This window comes from Musca autumnalis, unplaced genomic scaffold, assembly GCF_047663935.1.
Source record: "Musca autumnalis isolate F117 unplaced genomic scaffold, ASM4766393v1 scaffold_4, whole genome shotgun sequence".
Classification (NCBI taxonomy): domain Eukaryota; kingdom Metazoa; phylum Arthropoda; class Insecta; order Diptera; family Muscidae; genus Musca; species Musca autumnalis.
Genome location: NW_027411977.1, coordinates 96208214 through 96234368, shown reverse-complemented (window position 1 = coordinate 96234368; position 26155 = coordinate 96208214). Strand labels below are relative to the sequence as shown.

Sequence of the window (26155 nt, the reverse complement as noted above, 5' to 3'; positions counted from 1 at the left end):
TTTACAAACAAAAACAAATTCCTTTGTGATTGTTGTTCGAGTTGTATTTGTTGTAGTATTAACTTTACCTTGTATTTGTTCTACCATGGGTAAAAATGTTCATGAGAGAGCAATTTTGAGAAATTTTGACACTTTTCTCTTTTACCATTAAAAAAGTAAAGGAACAAAGCTTGTATAAACTATGGTTCATGGTACAATAATACAGGTAGCATTATCAAGCCAGCTGATGGTAACATAATGTGTCAATTGCATTGAATTGATGTCAAATTTTGACATCTTATGTTACCAACAATTGCCGATGCGGCTACCTGTGTATTTGTACCATGCTATGGTTATATGGTTTGCCCTTATTCACAATAAAGCATTTTGACAACTAGTATGATGATCAGCTGTTTTTGGCTTTTTATACCCTCAGCCTTTAGGCCAGGGACGAGCTTCTTTGCTTATATCGTATAGTGAGGGCGCCCACTGAGTTGTTTTTGCATTTGCTTCTCTCTCTCACGTACAGTGTAAATAAATGAAAACAAACAAAAACATAATGTGGTTGTTGCTTTTTTCACTCATACGTTCATACATGTCTTCGCTTTGGTTGTATTTCTGTGGTCGTCGCTGCTTTAGGCTAAGGAGGGTATATACACTTTGATACGATGAAAATGTGCCTCATCGAAATAATGGTTTTAGACCCCAAGTATGTTTGGACGAAATGTGTTTCAGACAATTTGGAGTCGATCTAGCCATGTCCGTCCGTCTGTCTGTCTGTCTGTCTGTCCTGCTGGCTGGAGCGCACGATAACTCTCGAACGGATAAACCGATTCGGTTCAAATTTTGGCTTTCATAATATTTTGCCCAAACTTAGTTTAAGTTCGAAGATGAGCTACATCGGTCCACTCCTTCCGATACCTCCCCCACAAAAGTTCGAAAATGTTCGGAAAGTTTGTGCGCACGATAACTCTTGAAGGGAGTGACCGATTTGGTCCATACTTTGCATAGCGTAATCTTTCTACCAGAGTAATATGAGGTTCCAATATGGTCTTAATAGGTCCACTCCTTCGGGTACCTCCCACACAAAATTTGAGAAAAGTTCAGTTTAGGGTCATCTCTCGAATCGCTTTGATTTTTGTTTTAGCAACTTGTATTCACTGCCCTCCATACGACGGTACAAGCTTTATCAGGGGCAAGTCCATACTTCCTGAGAAAATAGCATTAAAGTTGCAAAAAAACCCTATGACACCGTGTGAGGTGGTTGGAGCGCAAGATAACTCTCGAACGAATCTGCCGATTCGGTCCAAAATGTGGCCTTAGTAATATTTTGTCCAAACATAGTTTAAGTTTGAAGATAAGCCATATCGGTCCACTCCTTCAGGTACCTTCCCCACAAAAGTTCAAAAATGTTCGGAAAAATTGTTCGTACGGTAACTCTTGAAGGGAGTGGCCGAATTGGTCTATACTTTACACATCCTAATATATCTACCAGATATAGATCAGGTTCAAATATGGACTATATTTGTCCACTCCATCCGGTACCTCCCACACAAAATTTTCGGATAAGTTCACTTTAAGACCTGATATCGAATCACTTTGATTTTTGTTCAACCAACTTGCATTCGCTGCCTCATTTACGATGGTAAAAGTTTTTTAGGGGCAAGTCCATACTTCTTGAGCAAACATCCCGATGAGTGTAAAACCCCCCTATGGCACCATATGTTGTGGCTGGAGATCCACATCCATAATGGTCAATGTCGATACATTCCTTTTAGTATCTCCTCCGCAAAACTTTTGATCTTTAATCCTAATCAACATTTTTGTCTGTTCAAACGCCCAAAAACTTTTAAAACCCCCTAAATACATACGTATTTTGGGAAAAAATTGTTTCAATATACACAGGCTGAGGGTATATCTCTGTCGGCAAAGCCGACTGATACTTTTTTTACTTGTTTCCTTTATTATTGTCATGATCCTGTTGCTATGATTTACTTTCTATCATGGTGGAATAAGAAGGCGTTACATCAAATCCAAGGTGGAATAAGAAGGTATTACATCAAATCATACCAAGCATCAAAATTGTTCACAATAACGCATTGCTCTGAATTGCTTGTTTATTCACAGTAATGCATTTTGACAACTAGTGTGATAATCAGCTGTTTTTCCCGTTGTACCTGTATTATTGTGCCATGATTGCTTGTTTACGTTTTGTATATGGTTTTATTCACAATAACGCATTTTAACAACTGGTATGAAGATCAGCTGTTTTTTGTGCTACACCTTATTATTCCACCATAATAAAACCATACCAAACGTCAAATTTGGTCACAATAATGTATTATTGTTAATTGCTTGTTTACATTTTGTATGTGTCTTTATTCACAATCATGAATTTTGACAACTGGGGCTGGATTCTTGCTCTATGAAAATTTGAAATGAAAAATATTTCATTTATAATTTTTTTCATTTGACAGTTTTCTCCTTTATAAAAGTTTTCATTTCACATTTTCATAGAAACAGAATTGAGCCCATGATGAAATTATAAGGTGGCGTAAAACGGCCAGCTGATTGGTTTCAATATGTCAAATATTTTGTTATTGTGAATAAATTGTATGAAAACGTAAACAAACATTTTGACATATTGAAGAGTTTTCGGCCAAAATAGAGTTGTTGTTGTGCTACTTACGTGACCTGTTAAATAGATCTTGATTGAGCCCCTGGTGTGATAACCAGCAGTTTTTGTCGCTGTACCTGTATTATTGTGCCATCCTATATAGTGAACCACCCTATAATAGAGTTGTATAGTTCATGAACGAACTAGTTCAATTGAACGATTCATTGAAAGGAGCGTATGAACTAGATCAGTTGATATAGTTCAATAGTTCACTGAACTATAATCAGTCGGTGACCGTACGATCAACGAACGATTCACAATCTAGTTCAACATGTCGTTCACAAATACATAAAGTGACGGCGTCGTCTATGTTAAGGGATGCCTTTGTAATGTGATCAGTTTGTTTAGACCGTGTTTAGACATTCACACTGGAAAGAAAATTTTTCTTCTCAATTTCTTTTAAAAATTTCCTTGTTGTTTAGACACGGAAATCATGTTTGTGTCAATTTTATAATTTTTCTTATTCTTCTTCACACTCATTTTCTCATTGCGCCGTTCAAAAACAAAGCCAAGGCAAAATTGTAATGAAAAATAAAAATGGACGTGTGTGATAAACAATTAATTATTAAAGAAACCCTTGAATTGCATTTAAATTTTGATATTTCCACTTATTTCAAATTGTTTTTGCCTAAAAAAAATAGTTTTTCCTCCAAATGTTTTTTTCAATTGTCTCCGCTGTTGTTTGTTTCTCGACAGAGAAAATAAAATGAAAGAAAATGCAAAAACAAATCTGCAGCAAACTTCAGGTTGTATACGAAGAAAAACGAAACAAAACAGAATTTGCCAGTACAGAGGTTTGTGTACCCCCTCTTATTCCTCTCTACTCCCTCGCCCATAAGCTCAATTTTCTTTCCCATCAACTTTCCCTGTATAAACAGGGACTTATGTTTTGGATCAAGGTACATGGAATAGCTGTGCGAAAATGAAGATTTCTACAAAAACATACGAGACATAACATATTACAATATGTCGAATCCATAACCTATTGAATCTGCCTTTTTGGATAGAAAAAAGAAACACACACAAAGCTTTTTTGCAATGACAATTTCTACACACACAACATACAATTTTTTGTCAGCCACCTAAATGAAGGATTTTTTTTCTAAAATTAATTAATCTTTCTTTAAGAATGCAATAAAACTATGCAAATTTAATATTTTTATGGAGTAGTTAAATTATTGTTCTGTTCCTTTACTTCTGAAAATGGTAAAACCGGCAAAAGTTTCAAAAGTTGTAAACTGCTCCCATATGAATTGTATGGTGTCTGAAGTAAAGGAACGCTTTTCGAGTAAAAAGTGGTAAAACTTGAAGATTCTTGAACGTAAAGGAACAGAGCTTATATTAGTCTTTTGTTTGTTTGTATTTGGTGTATGTATCCGTTTTCATCAAACGACCGATTAAGAGCCAGTGAACGATTTTGATCCGAATGATTGAACTGGACAGTGAACTATGAACTACTGACCTAGTTCAGTTTAAAGAGCTGAGCTATTGAACTAGATATTTCAAATGAACTAGATTGTACAACTCTACCCTATAACTGACTAAAACAGCTGTTACGCATTGTTCTTCTCCCCTTAATTCATAACAAATAAAAATCTCATGCGATTTGAAAGAAACATGGATAAACTTTGGAATGATTTTGAATTAAAGAAACCACCGTTTTTGACACTTCCCTCAACAAGATCATCTTTTGGTACGTCTGAGTTTTATTAATATCAATACAATATTTAATCACTAAAAAACCAAATTAAATTTCAGTTGTAAATCTCCACGGATTGATTGATACATTTTTCAGTAAACACACCAACCATGAAGAAGAATTTAATGAAACAGCAGCTCTCCTGGGCAGGTTAATGGCACGACGTAAAAATTCCTTTATTAAAATGAAAGGATTCAAAGACATTTGCAAGATAAATGCCGCTCTATGTCGCCTTTTAAGATTGGATTTTAAGAGGGATTTGGAAAGTTTTAGAAGCACCCTACCCGATGTGGCCTACGACGAAGGTACCGTTGTGCATCTACCCACCCGAGACACATTATATTTTCTACTTGCACGTCTTGTAGCCTTCTGTGAACTTTACAAACGCATTGTTGAATGCTGTGTACATGCTGCTGAATATTTCACAGGGCAATTGAGAATACATTTCTTCTTCGAAACGTGTACATTGTTACTGGCTGTAATAGCCAAAATACACAGCTTGAGTATAAAACAGGGAAATCTTGCGGCACATTTCTATAATAATCTACAGCAATATCGAGAGAAATTACCATCTAATAACAAGTCACAGTTTCTTAGCATTGTAGCGTCACTGCCATCCAAAATGGAAACAATCAAAAGAAAACCTATTGCAGAGGTTAAAAGTGAAGATACCCATAATTCCAATTCCAGTGCACAAAATCCTGATGACATCAAATTGAAAGATCTTTTGGAAAAAGAACGACTTGATGTCTCAACAACACCGGTAAAAGCCAAGAAACTGAAAAAGGCAGATTTAGGAAAAATTGTAGAGAGATCGGCTACCAATGCCAATATAGTGCCCAAATTCAATATAGAAGACCTGCAAACCGTACAAGATATTCAAAATTTTATTACCTTGGAGACTAAAGAGAGGACTCAAAATGCCAAATCATGTACAACTAAAAAGGTTTTGAGTCATGAATGGTCTGGCGCTACGAAACTATTTGAGCGTAAAGTACAAAGTGGGGAAGAGAAAAAGGCTATAAATATATTCAAAAAGTTTATAAGTTCGAAATTATAAATTTCTTAGAGTTAATTATGGTAATAATAATGGAAGATGTTATAAAATATGTCTCTAGAGAAATAAACATACTTAAGACCCTAAAAGCTGAGTTATCTTTAAACTAGGGTGAAATTGACTTTTTGATTGAGTGGGGTGACGAAAAATTGCGAAGAGTATTAGATACCAACGTTTGAATTTATGTAAGATTAACACTTGGAGTACTGTATACAAAACGGCGATTGGCATGAATCTTAGAAGACCATAGAAGACGTAGTAGACCATATCATTATGCTCGGTACTAGAAGAATCTTCGTCTCCTCATGCAAATGGTCCACTTATGTTATCAGGAGGAAACCTGGTGCAGTTGTCTTGGCGGAGTTCTGACAGATTTCATTGTTCCATTCGCTGGCTACACTGGCGTCAAATAGCTTACCACAGACCCACTTATCGCATTATGTGTAGTCAACATGGTTTCTTTGTTTGCACCCTGCCCGGACTTGTTCCTACATCTCCCAGATACTGCGTAATGTTTACCCTATAATCTTGGGATAGTTATTGGTAGGAATTATGTTACCTTCGACCAGGAAAAAGAAAAAGGTTGGTAAGGTCGATCAAATAGGAGTTTAGTCCATTACAAATCACACCAGGGAGTGTCCCTGTCACCAAGATCGTCTGGAGGGGGTGGCGTAATGGGGAGGTTAAACGGTTCCGGAGACATCTACGGGACTTGGACTTCTTTTTCTTGAATTCCACGTATGACTAGCGTCCACACATATAAGAGATTATTCAACGCTTCAAACTTGGCCGGAGGGAAGTCAACTTAAACATAATGACGTGGAGCGCTGTTGTCGTGATATGATCGGCAACTGGATAATTATCTCTGATGCTGGGTAGGAGAAATGCCTCCAGGGTCTTTGTTATGGGAAACAAAAGCTAAGCAGGTTTGTACGATTCAACATTGTTGAGCAGACATTCCGGGATCAAAAATTAGGCGTAACTTCAAAACAGTAGGGACTTTTGTTATTGTAACAGTATATGATATGTTTGAATGTTCGTTTTTCTGCTAAACCTATATCCAGTTCTAGGAATGTGACTGCTTCGACACATGTTTGACAGTAATGATTGAGTATTGTATATCGGGGTCGTATGAAAAATTTACTATTCTAAGATTGAAGTAGGTCATATGTATTGTATGTTCAATCAGAAGTCACCTAAGAGAGGAGTGGTGATCATGATTCTCCTCCCTGCCCAACTTCCAAGTGTATTAATTGTATCAAAATAACGTGTTAGCATTAAAAAGTGTATTGTTTTCATTATAAGTCTTCAAAAGTGAGGAAGCAATAGAACAGAACGATTTAAACGACAAAGTATGTGTTTTTGTTCACATGTGAACTGAGAAGGGAATATATCTAATCAAATTGTATCATCAATATTGGACATTATAGTACATAATACATTAAGTGTAAATAAGTTTTTGAAAAAATAATATTTATGCGTTGCCTTTTCTTCCATTCAATCATCATGATGCTACTACTAAACGGTCTTATGGTCAAATTAACGAATGTGTAATTGTATGGATGTTGTTTCCGATGGAGGTTGGTATTTCTAAAAAGAAATAAAAATTAAATCCATTTTAAAATCATAAAGAAATGTATACATCATCTCACTTGACTTACCTTGACAAAAGTTTTAAAATTCCTAACAGTTCCATTCAAATTAGCCGTTGTATCATTTCCACCCTTATATCTATAATGTGAACGTTCATTCATTTTCATGTTTGTGTGCAAAGAGATTTCTTGTATTTCAATGGCATTCTTCATGTTTTCCAACCACTTGCGATGATCTTCGGTTATAGCATCCTCATCATCATTGCCATTAATTTCATTTTTGATCTTCACTTCGTCATCGTCGCCATCGCCAATTGACGATTGACCATCACCACCATTTTCATGTTTAACGTCGCTAGGTTCCGTCTTGATTGCAACACCATTTTCATTCTTAATTTTAATTTTTCCCAAGGAACCCGATATCCAATCAATGGCAGAAATTTTACGCGGTAAAATTTTCGGTTTGGGCATTTGTATCATGGAATAATTTTTTGCTTTTGGTTTTTCAACAACCACGAATTTTTGTGTCGACACCATTACATCACAACTGTCCTCAGTTTGACCAGTTTCCGAATTGGACTGATCGTTGGTATTGGAATCCTTAAATGCAAACAATTCGTCCTCATTTTGACCATCTGCACGCTTTTTCTTGCTAGTTTGTGTATCACCAAAGCAAAATAGATCATCTCCCTCGCCATCATCGCCATCTTCCTCGCCCAGAACTTGAATATGGGGCCGTTTGCGATTTGTACTGGTTGTAGCATTGCCCCCATCATCATTTCGTAAAGGTGATGATGGTTTCATAATTTTACTACTGGTCTCGGAATTGTCATTGTAAGTGGCAAACATGCTGCGCTTTATCGGCCGGGCTCCCTTAGCAGCAGCCTGCTGCTGCTCTTCAGTTGCGGTAGATGTGTTCGCTGCAATATCCTTACATGTCTTCTTGGGGAATTGGAACAGTTCCTCATCATCACTGTCCTGTGATTCAGTGCCCAACACGTTGATGTGTTTACGCTTTTTCGGCTGCTCAACAGGTGTTTCAGATATGTGAATATTGGGCATAGTTTCTTGCATGTCTTGTGAGTCGTTAGGCGGTGCAATGTCGTACGGCGTAGAAGTTACCAAATTAACATTTGTTTCCGGTGCCGCAAAATTAAGCGACTGGGTATTAGCACCTCCATTTACATCCATCGATGACAATCTTGCAGTATTCGAATCACTTTCGGGTACTTTGTACAGTGGATTGCAATTTTCTTTAATTGAGCAATTAATAATGGCCAGACCAATTTCATACTCGGGAATAATGCGTTTAGAATTAGCTTCAAGGATTTCTGAAAAATTCAAGAAAATCAAAAAGAGAACTTTTCCTCCTTCAAATTCCTAACTTACCATTGATGTCATTGATTGTTTGCGAACTCTGCGATTGTGTGGATGGTATGTGTTGGATGACAACAACATTATTCTTAGTGAGAAAACTCTTTTGTACACCAGATGTCAGATCTTTACAAGCTCCACCGGCAGCTCGAACGATTGGGCCATACATATCGAAATGCTTGCGGCACAAAAAGACGAATGTCAAACCATTAAAAATCGTACGCCTTTGAGGTTTCGGTCTAACATCGACTTCAGTTTCATCGAATGCTGGACGATACAATTCCGGTTTGGGTAGCTGTGATTGTCTCTGGGCCATTGCTTTGGCAAAATCCTCCCAATACTTGGTGGTAACAACATGACTTTGATCAATTAAAGCATTCAAGAGTTTAATTGTAACACTTGGCGCATTCATAGTCAAATGGGAGCAGCATGGCGACCAGTGATTTAAAATTTTTCCACCAATGGATTTAATGTTTTTATTAACTTGAGCGACTTCATCCGCTGACAAAGCCGATGTAACCGTTATAATGCTTGACTGTTGAATTTTCCAAATATTTTGTAAGCGACCAAAACGAATAATGTCGTTGTTCTTCAAACGAGTTTTTACGCCCTTCTGCAGGGGTGCATTTTTCTCGATATCCTTGTTGATAAAAGTTCCATACTTGGAGCCCATATCTTCCAATTCAAGATATGTTTCATTTTCGGACTCTGTCATATGGAAGACAGCATGCGAACGACTAACACAATTATCATTCTGTAATTCCAGGTCGGTGCCGACACGTCCCACAGTATGTTTCGGTTTATCATTGGAGAAATAATACCGTTCACCTATTTTAAAAGAATAAAATGATATGCAAATTCAAATCATAAATGAAGGATTAAACTAAACAGAACGGACAACATTTGTTGCTGGAAACGTTAAAATTCCTTATCAAAATATTAAATATTATGTTAACAATTTCCGATTTAACCTCCTATTTGCCATTTTAGATTTTCAGTGAATGCAAAAATAATTCCATACATTTTCGATGTCTTGGTCTGATGGTGGATAGGCACCTTAATCCATGTTAACACTATTGTTTGGGCAATTAACTTCGTTCAAACTATGATTTACAAACTGCGATTTTGAACAGCACATCCGCATTTATTTCCCCAGAGCTTCGGAGCGAGTGGGCGGATTTTAAGGATTGCTCAGGACTAGTCGATGTGAGCGACTACGAAAGGGACAATCCCACGGCGGCGGGTTCATCGATAACGGATTGACCCGGAACCCCACAATATTCGTGTTCCGGTCAGCGGCTGCCACCTCAATATAGTTTTTATCCCGGTATGCCTTCTCCGGATTCTTTAGTTCCGTACCGGGACGGAGAAAACGTAGGACTACTATACATGTGCCCGGTTTATCACATCTGCATTCCCCACAGTCAGGCTTCTGTGAGATGCAATAGATGTCGGGTGGGTGCATTCTATTGCAAAAGTCATTGCATATCCATGTTACCATGTTACCTCTATTGTTTGGGCAACTAACTTCGTTCAACCTGTGGTTTACAAACTACAATTTTGAACAGCACATCCGCATTTATTTCACCAGAGCTTCGGAGTAATGCAATAGATGTCGGGAGTGGGTGAATTTTAAGGATTGCTGTAGACTCGTCGATGTGAACGACTACGAAAGGGACAATCCCACGGCGGCTGGTTCATCGATAACCGATCGACCCGGAACCCCACAATACCCGTATTCCGGTCAGCGGCTGCCACCTCAATATAGTTTTTCTGTCTTGGAAGCGTAAAATCCCGGGTGGGTGCATTCTATTGCAAAAGTCATTGCATATCTACATATGTCGCTTGAGCCTGGTTAATGAACCGTACATGGAATGTATTGTAATTACCCGTACATACACTGTACGAGGTAAGAGTCAGGTGTTGAACTGTCGAGGTACTCCAGTTTATAGGCCCAAAAATAGCCGGTTTTTGGAAGATTATTCGGTCCTAGGTAATGAACAAAGGGATATAGCGCTTGTTGAGTAGATTTATAGATCAAAATTAGCTGAGAGTTCTACAGTATGCCAGAAGTAACCATCGCCACACCTACATGTTGTTAGTTGTTACAACAACATCGTGTCACCTGGCCTGACAAATTACTTCACCTGCCAACCCGTCGTTTCTCCTGAGTCAGACCACAACATCCCATACGGGACAAGGGAGACTTCTCTCATATCAATGAGTGCACCCCGATTCATATTTAGCTCAATGATATGGGGACCTACTGTTTATCGCCGAGTCCGAACGGCGTGTCATAAGACACCACTCGTGGAGAAGTTTTTCAAGGCTGAAATACTCAGGAAATGTCGCCAACATTACTGAGTGGTATTTTGCCACCGTTGAAAAATGTTTGATGTTGCCTGGCCAGGGAATCGAACCCACGACCTTCTACGTGCAAGGCGGGCGTGCATACCATTGCACCACGGTGGCACCCACGCGTCCATCAGACCGACCTAATTGGACTAACTTCAGGAAAAAGGAAGTTCCGACATATCATGACAGCTGCATCCATCCGTTCGCTATATACCTGCTGGTCGAATACTCGATGTGAGACCACATATGACTCTGGGCGCTGACACTGGAAGTTAAAAGGTTAGTCGGTGAGCACAAGCGGAGCAAGTGGCTAAATCATCTGAAGAGTCGCAACATTGAAGCCGGAATAAGTGAATTGTGGGCAACGGTTACGTCACTCTCCAACTCTGGAAAGAATTAAGATACAACCTCAGCCATGTTTGGCGACGTTACTTGAACTGATCGGTAGAGGTGCGCAAGTTATTTTAATCGACAATTTTTCGAGCACCCCGGGAGTGTCAGAACGAATTTACAATGGATGATATTAAAAATGCCATTAGGAAGGTTAAATCAACCAAAGCCAGGTGTTGTGTATCTAACGAATGTTCTAAACTTGTCCTTTACCGACATTTGTCCGTAACTCACAAAATGTGTTAGAGAATCGCACTACTGAACTACATAAAATTATCGATCTAACAACTTTTTTAGCTAGGAATATGTAAACACTATGCCCGAAACACTATGGTTTCAGGTCAAGAAAGAATGCCAACAAACCTACGCTTCTACATAGGTTTCTATGCTACCTTAACAACAAGAACATGGAGATGAGCCCTGAAAATGCCATGTTTGATGCTACAGAATTCATATTCAACTTCTACAAGATTCTAGAGGTCACATTCGACAGCATGTTCACGTCCTCCGCGAATTCCACAGCTAACTGTGACAAGCTGAGATGTAGGCACAAGGTCCTTAAGTCACTAGCCAAAAGCAATTTGCGTGCACATAACGTAAGCTATGCGGCGCCAGTGTGGTCCGTGAATATATGTAAGTGCAACGCGATGGAAAAATATTCAAATGTTCATTCTATGCCGCCTCAGAACTGTTACAGGGTGTCTTCCATGAGGGCCCTCTACATGAGGAAACAAAAACTCTTCCAGTACAGCAACACAATGTCATGCTCTCCTTGCAGTACCTGCTCGGGAACATTCCTAGTTTGACTATAATTGTCCGATCGATTTGAAATTTTCACCATAGATAGATCTCGATGCCATGATTACGAAAATATAGAATATTGCCAGCGGTCATAAACGGATATTCCGTTATTTTAATCGCAAGTACGGGTAAAAAACCGGATATATAACCGGGTTTTCTGAGCCGATATGGGTATCAAAGAAAAGCTTAGGAAAACACTTATCCAGAAATGTAATATTTCAAATTTTGGGTACGCGGGAAAAAGTTTCTTTAAAAATGTTAGTTTTCTTAAGTAGCCGGCCTTCGGCCGGAGATTTAAGACTTTCTCCTATGGACAGGTACAAAGTTTGGCTACGCGGACAAAAGTTTCTTTAAAATTTTAAGTTTTCTTAAGCAGCCGGCTTTCGACCAGGGGTTTAAAACTTTCTCCTATGGACGGGTTCAAATTTAAGCTACGCGGACAACAGTTTCTTTAAAATTGTAATAATTACCAGAATTTTTAAGCAAAAAATACACTTTTTTCTCTAACTCCCAAACTGGATTTATTTATTTATTTATTCATTTATTGCGATTAAAGCTTTTTCATATTCATATTCTGCATAACAAAAAATCTTAAAACTATTATTAAGGATTTAGCATCTTAACGGAATATAAATCATTAAACAGGTGTTATTTTAAACTTTCATTTGATACCAATATCAGAAAACCCGTTTATATTTTTGACCGTACTTTCGGTTCAAATAATCGGATAACCGGTTATGACCGCCGGTAAAATTTTATATTTTCGTAATCAGGGCATCGATATCTATCTATGGTAAAAATTTCAGATTTATCCGACAGTTATAGCTAAACTAGGAATAAGCAGCATATTTGATTACAAAAATCGATGGGGCCTAACCTTGATCTTGTAGCAGGACTACGGTTCAAATAACCGAGTTAATCCCAAAACAAAATTATACATTCCTGTAATCAGCGGAACAATATCTACCACTGCAAAGAAAATGCAGAAGAAAACATCAACAACCTAGACAAATCTGTCTACTTTTGAATGAACTATGCTCTTGGTATCACAACTTGTGACTCACAAGTAAAACAGAGTAACATAAAGGTCGGCCACAATGAATGCAACTTGCTATCCTCCATCAAGAAAACATGTGAAATTTTAGCGGGATTGATTTATACTATACATACAGAAGATACACATCCATACAAACATCCTGATTCACACAAGAACAAAAAATAAAACATTAGCATTTCATACATTCATTTTTTAAACGAAATAAAAGTTCGCCATACGTGCACACTTTCATTCATTTTATCCTGTGTAAGTCAGACACTTTACCTGAATCCAGACAAACAATTTGCCGCAGAAGCAATCAAATACCAATTTTTTCTGTATAGTATAAGTGCAGCAATAGAGTTAGTGGGTGCATCGAATTGATGTTTTTCCTGATCAATTGAAAACATCGCATAGTCAACAATTAACACCGCAAAATCACTTACCACTTGAAGTATGTGTTATATACCACATTTTTATCGTAAAATCTTGTTATACAGGTGCCAATATTGTATGGAAATACGATTTTATTTGGAACAAAATTTCCTTTTTGTCTTCAACAATAAATACGCGATAAAAACAAAGCGACAATTGAGTGTTGCCAGATCTACGAACTTCCAACCAAGCATACTGCGCCAAAAATACAACACTTTGTTTACATACGATTTTATACATCTGATCCAACCCAGCAAAAAATTTTGGAAGTTGTGCAATTGGATTTATGATTTCACAACATCTTTCGATGTAGTCCATGGTAGAACAAGAAAAGGTAGCAGCAATACCCAGCTGACTGAACTGGGTTGTAGTGTTAGTGTCAAATTCCATACGACATTTTATGTATTTATTTTTATGTTCGATGTATATTAGGGATATATATTTTTGAAGAACAAATTTATTCATCAGAAAAAAAAACTATTTCCAATAAAGACGGCTTCATATCATTGACATGTAACCTCCTCCAGGTCCGAACGACATGCCGCACACTAAAACACCGCTTATAGAGGCGGTACAATATTTGTTAATATGTGTGGTATTTTGTTAAACTTGAAAAGAATAAAGCCCTAATAAACATGTGCTTTTTTGTTTTCAAAAGCAACCGATTGAAACAGTTTCTCTTTTTTCAATGAATTACCCGAAACATTTTTGCAAGTATTCTACTTTCTGCAAGAAATTATGCATTTAGCCTGTGTTTAGACACACAAATTTCTCGGGAAAGTAAATTGAGTTTTTTGGGAGAGAGCGGAGAGGAAAGAGCTCCTCAATACTCTTTCCTACCCCCTATTGCCTAAAAACTGAATTTACTTTCCCGAGAAATTTGTGTGTCTAAACACGGACTTAGTGGAATGATATGGAAACATTCAAATTGAAAATCTAACGAGTTTTCATTCAAATTCAAAATTCAATCAAATGTGAAAAATTATTAGTTTTTTAAATTTAAAATTTAAATAAATTGAAAATTCGCTATAATCAACTTTGTTACCTAAGCCAACTAATTTTTGATCAATATGAATTTTCCTTGTGGCAAATGTAAAGTAGACACAACTGGCTCTAATTGTGTTCTTTGCAATAAATGTAATACATGGTTCCATGCAGATTGCGAAAATATATCGAAGTCTTTTTTCACAATGTTGACAAAAAACGCACATCTTTCATACACCTGTACTAAGTGTGTAGGAAATCCAGCAAATTCCCCAAACGATATTGATGATGGTTTCAAGGCGGAAATTAGACAGCAATTTGCTGAAATGAGGGATTCTTTTCGTTCACTGGCCAGTGATATTAAAAAAGATCAAATGGATATGAAGCATACTTTTGAAAACATGGTGACTGAAATTCGATCTGATTTGTCAAAGGGACTCCAGGAGATAAGGGAGGATGTGCAAGAGTGTAGAGATCTTGTTGGGTCTCATGATCGTGTTTATAATAATAAATTCATGGAGCTTGAGCTCCAGAATCATTGTCTTCAGCATAGACTAAATCGATCGGACATTATTGTTACTGGCCTTCCTGATAAAATTGATAATTTAAATGATATTGCTATACGAATCTGTGGAATTTTCAAGGTGGATATTGTTCCGGAACTTATTGATAGCGTCATCTACATCAGAAAGGGCCGTTCCATTTTAATTAAATTCAAGAATGTTGGAAAAAGAGATGAGGTTATGTCTTCTTACTTCAAATTAAAATCACTCAAGGTTTCTGATGTCATTGGTGGATCCGACGAAGCTCGTGTTTATCTGAATGATAATTATTCCAATCTGGCCAACAAAATTTGGAAAATTTGTCTTAAACTTAAAAAAGATAACAAAATCTCTGGCTTTATTCTTATTAATAGAGAAACAATAATAGTTAAATTAATCATGCCCAATAATATTTCCAAAATATTGAATTTTCATGAATGAGTCGATTTTTTTAAAAGCAATGGATATAACTTTTAAATTATTCAGTGTCAATTCATTAACTTTAAATTTTTTTGAGTTTGTGGCTTACGCCTTTTTATTATTAGCTTCAAGTGGTCTAACCACTATAAATGAATTAAATTTTTTCATATTGAAATTGTTATTTATATTCTTAAATATGTTATATATATTTTCCATTTCTCGGTTCCCCCAAATATAGCTTTGTTCCTTTACTTTTTTAATGGTAAGAGTGGTAAAAGAGAAAAGTGTCAAAATTGCTCTCTCATGAACATTTTTACCAGAAAAGTAAAGGAACGGAAAAATGGTAGGTCTGGCAGCAAAGTCAGAAAAAAAACATAAAAAAATCAATTTTCGTCTTTTATTCCACAGTTTTTAATTTAGTGTTGTCTGTGTTCGACTTTTTCTTCGGTTTGTCACCCATTTTGTGAAATAATCGTCAAACAAAAGTCGAAAAATCAGTTCTGCCATTTTCTACCTGCAGAAATTTTGCTGGTAGCCTGTGGTAGAAGAGAAAGCCATTTTCGCTCTCTCTCCCCTCTCACTCTCTTAAAAATTGCTTCCAGTTTTGCCACTTTTCGGAGTTAAGGAACGCTTTGCAGGTTAAAAATGGTAACAAATGGTTAAAATGGTAACCTCAGGTAAGTAAAGGAACACAGCTTATATGAATATTGCTCCTATTTTGATGAGTTATAACATTAATCTTGGTCCTGTAGCTACGGATAATGCTATATTGAAATATTTAACTTCTTCTTTTTTGAGAAACCTTAATATTGGTCATGTTAATGCTCAAAGCTTATGTCCTTCTAACTGCAATACTAAGTTGGAAGAGTTTAAGCTAGTTTTTGGTGACTGTGGATTGGATATTTTGGGAGTATCGGAGACTTGGTTTAAACCCAATATTTGCTCAAGTTCTTTAAAACTGTCGGATTATACCATTGTGAGAAATGATCGTTGTTCTCATAGAGGAGGGGGTGTATGCTTGTACATATCCAAAAATCTACGCTACAAAGTTGTTTTTAGGGCTATGGATTATGGAGTTTGTGAGTCCTTGTTTGTTGAAATTTTCGGCATCGATTCCTCTTTTATTGTTGGTGTGGTTTATTTACCCAGTGGTGCTGTTGATGTTTTTGAAAGTCTTCATTCAGGTATATTTGACATATATTCCAATATCGTAGTAATGGGTGACTTTAACTATAACTTGTTCGATCCTGTAAAATCCTTTAACTTTCGCTCGCTTGCAAATAGATGTGGTCTTCATAGCGTTCATAATTCGTTACCAACACATATTAACATTCCCACTAACAGTACTTCTTTGCTTGATTTGTTCCTCTTAAGTCAGCCATCTTTTGTAGCCTACAAAAGTCAGATTCAATACCCATTTCTTTCTTCCAATCACAGTCTTATTTTTTTATCTCTTAGGTTTGAATCTCAATTGAAGCAAAGATTTCATGGCATAATAAGAGAGGTAAAGTCAGGCAAACATATGATTACAATTTTTTTAAAAATTTGTCTTTGACAACACTCAACTTTCAAATGAAATGAAAACATGCAATTGTCAATTGTGGCAAATATTATTTATGTATACATACTTTTATGACAGATGCCTTTAAAATGAATTTGAATTTACAAATTGTGATTTCAAACGAAATATTTTCAATTTTTCAAAATGAGATCCTGCTTTTTGTGTGAAAAAAAGGACTGTGGAAGAAATAGTTCCTTCTTCCGCATCCCAACAGATGAGGTAATGCGCTTGAAGTGGTCAGAAGCATGTGGGATTAATTTCAGTGGTTAAGAATTTATATCAGAGAGACCACTTTTTGCCATCTGATATTTTAAAGATTTCCAGAGGATGTTATTTATTACCAACTGCCGTACCATTTGTTGTTACATCCGGATATGACGAGCTTGAGTAAGATTACAAATATTTCAAGAAAAGAATTAATTAAACGAGAATTTTTTGGTATTAGTGAATGTCTTATGGCCGTAGATGAAGAACGTGAAATCTTGGAAAGTACTGAAAATGTTATGGGCTCATATGATGAACTTGAATTCTTGGAAAATACGGAATGTTTTATGGGTATGAATGGGGAACGTGAATTCTTGGAAAATAATGATACCGTTGACTCAATTGAAAATGGGTAAATATTTATTTAAAACATGATTATTTAAGTCGTTGACATTGTCTTCATCGAAACAAACTAAGTCACTATGGCGTATACTAAAATTTTTTTTCATACCCTCCACCATAGTATGGATAGTATATTAAGTTTGTTTTTCCGTTTGTAACGCATTGAAATATTCATTGTGATTGTGATTGTGTACCATTACACTTGTTTATTATAATACATCATTCGTCATTTATTATTCCAGCTCGAAATACAGAAATTCTTCAAGAAACTAAAAATGTTAAAAATGACCCCACTGAATTTATGGTTTTAGGATCCAATGATCAGATCAACCAGAATATAATGAATTCCTCTAATTTCAAAGAGCTTTATCTACAAATAATCAGGTCAATCCGACTGCAATTGATCCCTTGAATTTCGAAGAGGCTGAAAATGAAGATGTTGCTTTATGTTTCAATGATCAGATGAATACTAGTGAAATTTGTTCCCTTGCTTTGTGAAAGTTCTGAAAACGAGCTGGTGCCTTCAGAATCCAATATTCAGATCAATCCCAGTGCAGTTGATCCATTTATTTTCGAAGGTATTGAAAACGAAATGTTGGGCATTGAAGATGTACAAAGAGAACCAGTTGAAGATGTCGGGCAACTCCAGGGAGACGCTCTCGAAAAATGGCTGGGTACGTTATTTGGAAACTGAATTTGAATGAATACGAAGATCACGAGGAAACCGACTCATGGGTTGATCAAATTTCTTTGGGCTTCCTTAAAAAACCTAATCAAGAGTTCTTAAAATACAAAAATAGATCATAATAACAATTTACAGCGTAGACTTTTGCAACTTAGCAATCAAGTAAATTTACTAGAGAAGGTAAAAAAAAATCTTTTTTAAATGCCGAATGCATTTTAGAATTAGACATTCAAATAACAATTTAGGAATAGTGAAAGCAAAATGCAAATTGAAAGGATATTCAAAATTGGCAAAAATGAAACTATAATCGTTATTAAATTTATCTTCAAACTACTAAAACTTTTCAAATGTACGGTTTAGGATTTTAAGTTGTCATCTAACGCATAAACTATACAAATATCCGATATGAAATACTGTTGAAAATTAAATAAAAGTATATTGTTCTAAAATGTTTTATGTATATAAAAAACAAAAATTTTTCTGTTGGTATTCATTTTAAAATAATCTAAGAAGAGGTACGTGCGTTTGATAATGGTGTCACGCGGTATTAATTTTAAATACATGTATTTTGTCGAATTTTCATCTACCACGCAATATTCGGACAAATGGCCTACAGACGTTCTATAACCCCACCATTGAATTAAACTAGTTCTACGAAGATATTTTTATTGAAGTCTCATATAACAGCATATCCATGACAATACCTTGTGTCAAATGTGATTTAAATTTTCAACGTATCGCTCATTCACTCAGTGAGTTTCTTATTTGAAGGTTCTCGAAAATCATCATAAAGAATCGTCAAACAATGCTTAATCTTCTATATATTTAGCACTCATGTCTATTTAGTTGTATGCCATTGATGGCCTGAGTTTGTAAAAGCGAAGTTGATGTGTACATTAAAACCATAACAAAATACTCTTTCTAGCTCGTTTTCACGTTACCGACATAAACTGGTAAAATTAAACGCTTATAATTACGGTAATTGAGCAAATTCAATACTCTCCAGCTGGAGCTTTTCATCCTAATTACAAAAATAACAAGTGAGCAAAGGCTATAGTCGGGACGGGGCTGACCATGTGATACCCTATACCACTACCCCTGTGCATAAGCTTTTCACTGGTAAACATTTATTTTAGGGAACATAATCCGAACAAATCGGAAAATTGGATGCATTATCGGCTATTGCCATTTCTCTGCTATTTTACCACCTACGACAACCTACTTTACATCGTGGTAAAGGTGATATTTTCTACTTTCCCTGCCAGATTTTGCTTTTGATATACCTCCTAAAGAAACAGAGATATTGGCTTTGAAATAAAACGTTGTCTTTTTATCCTCCTAAGTTTTTGGCCCTTTCCGACCCCTAAATATTATTCGACCATCACCAAAATCAATAGGCTTCTTCCCCTCCGGGACCCCCATCAATATCCAAAATTTCGTGACGATCCGATCAAAATTGCGACCTGTAGCGTGATGACAAGGTTTAGATGGACAGACGGACGGACACACATAGCCATATGGACTCAGCTCGTCGAGACATTCATTTTGGTATATTATTTCGATGCGTTAAAACTTTTTGGCCAAAACCAACTTATAATACCCTCCCCACATAGTGGTGTAGGGTATAAAAAGTTCGTCGAATGAAATAATCCCATGCTTCCCGGGATATGGACCTTTCAAGTTCAGAAAATTCTCTTGTTTATAACTTCGCAATTTTTCAATGGATCATGATAATATGATTACTATCGTAAACTTTAAGGAATATCATACACAGTATAATGTATATCTATATTGTCGGGCTTCGGTCCGGGATGTAAGACTTTCTCCTATGGACAGGTGCAAATCTGGGACATGAGAACAAACTTTTCTATTCCAAGTAAACAACGGAATTTTCGGAACTTCAGAGGCACATATCTCGGGACGTATGGATGGAGTTTTTTACTGTTTCATTGTCGCAGTTATCAACCCAATAAAGCTACAAACGAAATTATTAAAAATTCAGACTTAAATGCACTAGATTGACTTCAATTACAAACATCTTACCCCCTAAATAGGTAGAATACCAGAATACCACACATTGCTCATTGTTTATCGCCAAACTTATTCGGTGCAAACATATCTACTGGGTTTTTAATTGCTGAAACCACCAAATACATATTTTAGATGCTTTAAAGGCGCTTAATTGCACACCATCACTTTTTTTACATGCATATATCACATGTCATACTAATGCTTGAATTATTATTTGTTGCAAAAAAAAACTTTACTTTTAACGTTATATGACTTGAGCTCCAACAATTTTTATTATTACACACCATTGAAGTAATTGGAGCCAATTTCATACATGATTACATTACAAATTATTTCTGCCAGTATTTTGTTTATTTACAATTGGATGTTGTTTTGTCATTTCTTGTCATATCTGAAAACGATGACGCATATACGCATGGCTGTATTTGTATTTTTTTTGATTGATGAGTTACAGATTTACAGAGTTGTATTGCCATTATTCTAATGACTTTACCTATATTATTATGCCATGCAAAGATTTATTGACTTTAAAGATTATAACAAATTCAAAATCAATGATTATTCTCAGTTAATAAATGAGTTTGACCTGAGTTCTGTTTACAATACTAATGATGTTGACTTTCAATTATCTGTGTTGAATAATCTTATCAACTTACTGCACGCCAATGTTCCAACAGCAAGAGTCAGAGCAAATTGTAAGGATTCCTTGTGGATGAATTGTAGTGAAATAAGGCAGGCTAGGAAGGAAAGGGATATATCATACTCTGTCTATCTTAAAAACTCAAGTCTTGAAAACTGGAAGGCTTACAAGCGTTTAAGAAATAAGGCTAAGTCCATAATTAGAAAGATTCGTTATCAGTTTGGTAATTCTTATTTTAAGGATGTCAATGGTGTAAACTTGTGGAGAAAAATTCGACAATTAGGTTGCATTGAACGTGAAAATTCTGAAATTGATGTAAGTGAAGTTCAGACTATTGCAAATAACTTTCTTAGCAATATGAGTCCTTCTGATAATTCTTCGTTCAATTTTGACAGTTTTGTTGAGGATGCTGATTCGTTTTCCTTCCGCTGTATATCTGAATATGAGCTGTCAGCATCATTAAATTCTATTAAATCAAACGCCTGTGGCTATGACTGTATTCCGATCAAGTTTATTAAAAAAATTTTTCCCGCAATTTCGTCTGTTTTGTTGCATATATTTAATACTGCTCTCACCGTCTCCAGTTTTCCTGATATGTGGAAACTTGGGAAAATAATTCCGATACTTAAGGATCGCCAAAACTCTATTGGAAACTATAGGCCGATTTCCATATTACCTGCGTTATCAAAAATACTTGAGAATGTCCTTAAGGACCAAATTCTGGAACACTACCGTCGTATATCGTTTTTTAGCCCTTTTCAGTTTGCTTTCCGGAAAAAACATAATACAACTTCGGATTTGCTCTCTATTACTGAATCCATTAGACAACAATTGAACACTCATACCAGCTGTATGCTCGTTTCTTTGGATATCACTAAAGCATTTGATCGTGTTAATCATTGCGTTTTGATTGAAAAGCTTCGTGACAAATGTAAATTTTCTAAAACGGCGTGTCGCTTAATTTACTCATACCTTTCTGATCGTAGACAGTATGTTTCAGTAAATGGTCTTGATTCTACTGTTGATTATGTGACTTCTGGTGTACCTCAGGGATCAATTTTAGGTCCTATTCTCTTTCTTTCATACATTAATGACATAGTTACTGCTGTTAAAAGTCCAATTTGTGATCCTTATGTCTTTGCAGATGATTTTTTTCTATTATTTAAGTCCTTTGATTCTGATAATTCTATAAACTCCCACCTTCTTTACGTTTCTAATTTACTATCACATAATAAGTTGGAATTAAATCCTCTTAAAACCAAGGCAATGTTTTTCCACTCTCGTAATCAGTTCTCTTCTGGTTTCCGAATTAAGGTTGGGGCCACTTTTATTGATAATGTGGATTCTATGAAATGTCTTGGCGTAATTATTGATTCAAGCCTTAATTTCAGTTACCACATCGATGATATATCAAGGAAAGTTTGCCTTATCTTAAGAAGACTTTATAGCCTAAAAGCGTATACTCCTACATCTGTGAGGAAAACATTAGCATTTTCGTTATTGATGTCGTTGGTAAATTATGGAATTGAAGTTTTTTCCGGGACCTGGGATTATAATCTGGATAAAATTGAAAGTATTATTAGGAAAATTGTTAGATATGTCTATCAAATAAGTGTACATAATCACGTACTTACGTTCGAGTTATTGGAAGTATTTCTTGGTTGCAGCTTTAAGGTCTATATTAAAACAAGGAATATCTCACATTTTTATAAAATTATTAAATATCAACAGCCTGAAATATTGGTAGATCAGTTTTTGTTTATACACTCAACACGAAACGTGCAAATTGAAGTTCCTTTGGTGAGAAATTCTGCACTTGAGCATTCGTTTTTGGTTCGGGTTTATAGAGTTTGGAATTATTTACCGAGTCCCTTGAAAATGTTCTCTTATTCTAACTTCACATTTAAGAGGAAGCTAATAGCAGAGCTGAGCAGAACCGTGAGAGAGGAAAATTTAAGAGAGAATTAATATGTAATCTTTCTTGATGTTTCACTACTTATTTCAGATTTTTTTATACATTAATGTTGTCTTAAATCGTATACAATGCAAATCATTAAAAAATATAAATAAAAAATTGCATAAACTTTTAATTGTTAATGGTTCACATAAAACTAATGGTACGTTTTCACAATTTGTCTGTGTGCTAGCACACAGGCTTGCTCACACCTGCTGATAGTATTTTTCATTTCCCAACAAAAAAATCTTAAAATTCTTAATATTTTTTTGTTATTTCAAAAAGACTTCTGTTCTATGGGACCATAAAGGAAAATTTAACTTAGATTTTTATCTTTAAACATTTAGTAACATGCAATATTCATATGGCTGGGGAGCCGTTTATCGTTTTTTCTATGCAATTATCTTTAATTATTATTATTACTTTTGAATTATAATTGTTACTACCATAGTATTTGCTTTTTTATTGTAATCTCCAATACATGTATAATTGGCTAGGAAGCTTTCTATGTATTGATTTTTAATAAATAAATAAATAAATTCCAATAATTTATGGACATTTCCTTGTTTTGTTTAAAGCTGTGTTCCAGAACTAAAAAGGTTTTTACAATTTTTACGACTTTTACACATTTTACTCGAAAAACCGTTCCCGTACACAAAATAGTTGTAAAACGTTCACTTCTCTTTAAACGAAAATGGCGCTGAATGACGCTCTCTTTAAAAACTTTTTACACGACAAATTTGGGCGAGTAAAAAAATAGTAACATGGTTGCCGGCGTCTGATTGGCTGATACGCCGACTTTGACATTTGTTCCAGTTTTTTTGACGTATTTTCCATTATTCCGTTCCCGAACTATTTTAAAAAACTTGTGTGTGAGAACAAATTTTTTGCAGTTCTCTCTTTTACGAGCTTTACTATTAAAAAGTACGGGAACGAAGCTTAAATGTACGTTGACACTAAGGTTTACAAACAAAAACAAATTTCAATGTGGTTGTTGTTGAGTTGTATTTGTTGTAGTATTTATTTTACCTTATATTTGTTCTACCATGATTAAAAATGGTAAAAGTGTCAAAAATATCAAAAGTTGTAAACTGCTCTCATATGGATAAATCGAGGTTTGCATTAGAGCTTTTGTCTTTATGCAGAAGCATCGACATTGGCATCGACATATTTGTAATATGTTATTTCAAAATTTTCTTTATGTTGTTGGGGAAATTAGAACAAAAATAATTTTTTATAAAGGGATTAGACACCTCATATTCAAACAGCTGGTGTGATACCACTACCTTGGTAATTGTGCCATGATCAGAAGCAATCAAGGTCGATGGTCAGACTAGCACGATTTCAACATGGCGACGTCAAGTTTATAGGCGAGGGGTATGAAGTAGTGAAACCCATGTACATGGTTTTCTGTATTTGTTGTGTTGCCTCTTCTTGTTATACCCCGGTTACACTTAACCGAATTAACCCACTAGGTTTGGATTTCAAATGTAAATTCCGTAGCGCAAACTTCAAATAAATCCTCTCGAAGTTGGTTAACCCGACAAAAAACTCTAGTGTAACCGTACTATTATTCGCTGCAAGTTGTTTTCTTCCATTTTCTTTCATTTTTTTTCTCAAACAAACGTTAACAACAAAACAAGCATAAAAAGATTTAATAAAAACATTTAATTAATGAAATAGTGAAATTTAACTATTAATATTAATTTAATTATTAATGTTAATTATTTTGTGTTGCTTTTCAGTTTATTATGTTTGTTTTGTTTTTATTGGTATGAGCAACACAACAAACGTGAATGTTAAAATTAAGTGGACACGAAAAATCTTAAATTTCACGTTAACGAACACTAAGTCCCGGTCCACACTAGCGTGAATTTCATAAAAAAAATTCATGAAATTAGGTGTTCTTAAATCGAATTCCCCACTACAGCAATTTTATGATTTTACTCTACTATGGACGTCGATCTAGAGACGCATAATTTCATATCAAAATTTCAGTGAAATTACTGTAGTGTGGCCCGGGACTAACGAAACTTGAAAAGAAACTTTAACGAAATTGGTTTCAAGAAATCTTGCTAGTCTGACCATCAACATACGAAACTTTCCCATTAGTCCCGGGCCACACTAAGAGTAATTTCACTGAAATTGTGACATGAAAGTAAAAGAAAATATAAAATAAAACGGTCTGTTTGTTTCATACGAATATTGCAACAAAGCAAAATTGCAGAACACCTGAAACCGTGTACAATAGTTTCTTGAAATTATGCATTTTTCCCAAAAAATGCAAAGTTTCATGTCAAAATTTCATTGAAATTATCTAGTGTGGCCCGGGGCTTATTTTGGCGTTCTTACTTTCAAGCCACACGCTGAAACTTTCATACTAAACTTTCCCATTATTTTAGCATTCTTAGGTCGAGTTCCCCAATACAGTAAGTCCCGGCCCGCACTATCGTGAATTTCATTAAAAATTTCATGAAATTAGGCGTTCTTAAATCGAATTCCCCACTACAGCAATTTTATGATTTTACTCTACTGTGAAAGTCGATCTAGAGCAAGCATGGTCACATTTGGCACGGCGGTGCCGATGATTTTCGGCAATTTACACGCACACGACCCGAATGCACAAAAAGAGCGTACAAAAGAGAACAAATGTTTTGATTTGTTATTGTTTTATAGCTTGTGTGAATATAAACTTACTAACACACTGTAAAGGCAGGCGTACATAAGCTGCTCTGCCTGATTACCTTGCTTTCCTGCTTCATTTTTGACATAATAAAAATAAAAGAATAAAGAAGGCCGAAGCAATTTCTAACTGGGTTGCCCTTTTCTTTTTTATTCTTTTATCAGAAGTAAGCAAGGTAAGCAGACAAGGCAGCTTATGTACGCAGGCCTTTATAAGTTGCCAATATTTTGAACATTTTCTCCGTTCTCTTTTTGGTCATGCCTGATCTAGAGACGCATAATTTCATGCAATTTTTTCAATGAAATCACTCTAGTGTGGACCGGGACTAATTTCATAAAATCACTTTAGTATGTCGATGGTCAGACTAGCAAGGTTTCTTGAAACCAATTTCGTTAAAGTTTATTTTCAAGTTTCGTTAGTGTCCACACACTTAAACGTGAAAATTAAGATTTTTGCGTGTCCTCTTTATTTTACCATTCGCGTTTGTTGTGTTTCTCATACAAAAAGAAACACAAAAGCTGTGTTCCTTTACTTACCTGAGGTTACCATTTTTGCCGTTTGTTACCATTTTTAACCTGCAAAGCGTTCCTTAACCCCGAAAAGTGGCAAAACTGGAAGCAATTTTTAAGAGAGTGAGAGTGGAGAGATAGGAAG

At 35.6% G+C, this 26155-nt stretch overlaps 2 protein-coding genes across 2 annotated transcripts; one reads left to right on the top strand and one right to left on the bottom strand.

Annotated features, from left to right (window-relative positions):
• Positions 1 to 4208: 4208 nt before the first annotated feature.
• Positions 4209 to 5539, top strand: LOC141401138 (uncharacterized). Its single transcript, XM_073981039.1, has 2 exons — positions 4209 to 4349; positions 4415 to 5539. The coding sequence occupies exons 1-2, from the start codon at positions 4256 to 4258 to the stop codon at positions 5413 to 5415; spliced, it is 1095 nt and encodes a 364-aa protein (XP_073837140.1). The 5' UTR covers positions 4209 to 4255; the 3' UTR covers positions 5416 to 5539.
• Positions 5540 to 6767: 1228 nt separating this feature from the next.
• LOC141401137 (uncharacterized) lies at positions 6768 to 13603 on the bottom strand. The gene is made up of 4 exons (XM_073981038.1): positions 13407 to 13603; positions 8394 to 9206; positions 7074 to 8335; positions 6768 to 7002 (listed from the first exon to the last, which is right to left on the bottom strand). Exons 1-4 carry the CDS (start codon positions 13432 to 13434, stop codon positions 6952 to 6954), a joined length of 2154 nt encoding a protein of 717 aa, XP_073837139.1. The 5' UTR covers positions 13435 to 13603; the 3' UTR covers positions 6768 to 6951.
• Positions 13604 to 26155: the final 12552 nt, after the last annotated feature.

What these genes read in the sequence shown, in the direction of transcription:
- LOC141401138 (XM_073981039.1), top strand. Translation starts at nt 4,256, where the DNA reads ATGCGATTTGAAAGAAACATGGATAAACTTTGGAATGATTTTGAATTA. An exon ending in CTCAACAAGATCATCTTTTG is followed by an intron (nt 4,350 to 4,414) that starts GTACGTCTGAGT and finishes ATTAAATTTCAG; the next exon opens with TTGTAAATCTCCACGGATTG.
- LOC141401137 (XM_073981038.1), bottom strand. Translation starts at nt 13,434, where the DNA reads ATGTGGTATATAACACATACTTCAAGTG. An exon ending in TATAACACATACTTCAAGTG is followed by an intron (nt 9,207 to 13,406) that starts GTAAGTGATTTT and finishes CTTTTAAAATAG; the next exon opens with GTGAACGGTATTATTTCTCC. An exon ending in ATTTTAAAACTTTTGTCAAG is followed by an intron (nt 7,003 to 7,073) that starts GTAAGTCAAGTG and finishes ATTTCTTTTTAG; the next exon opens with AAATACCAACCTCCATCGGA.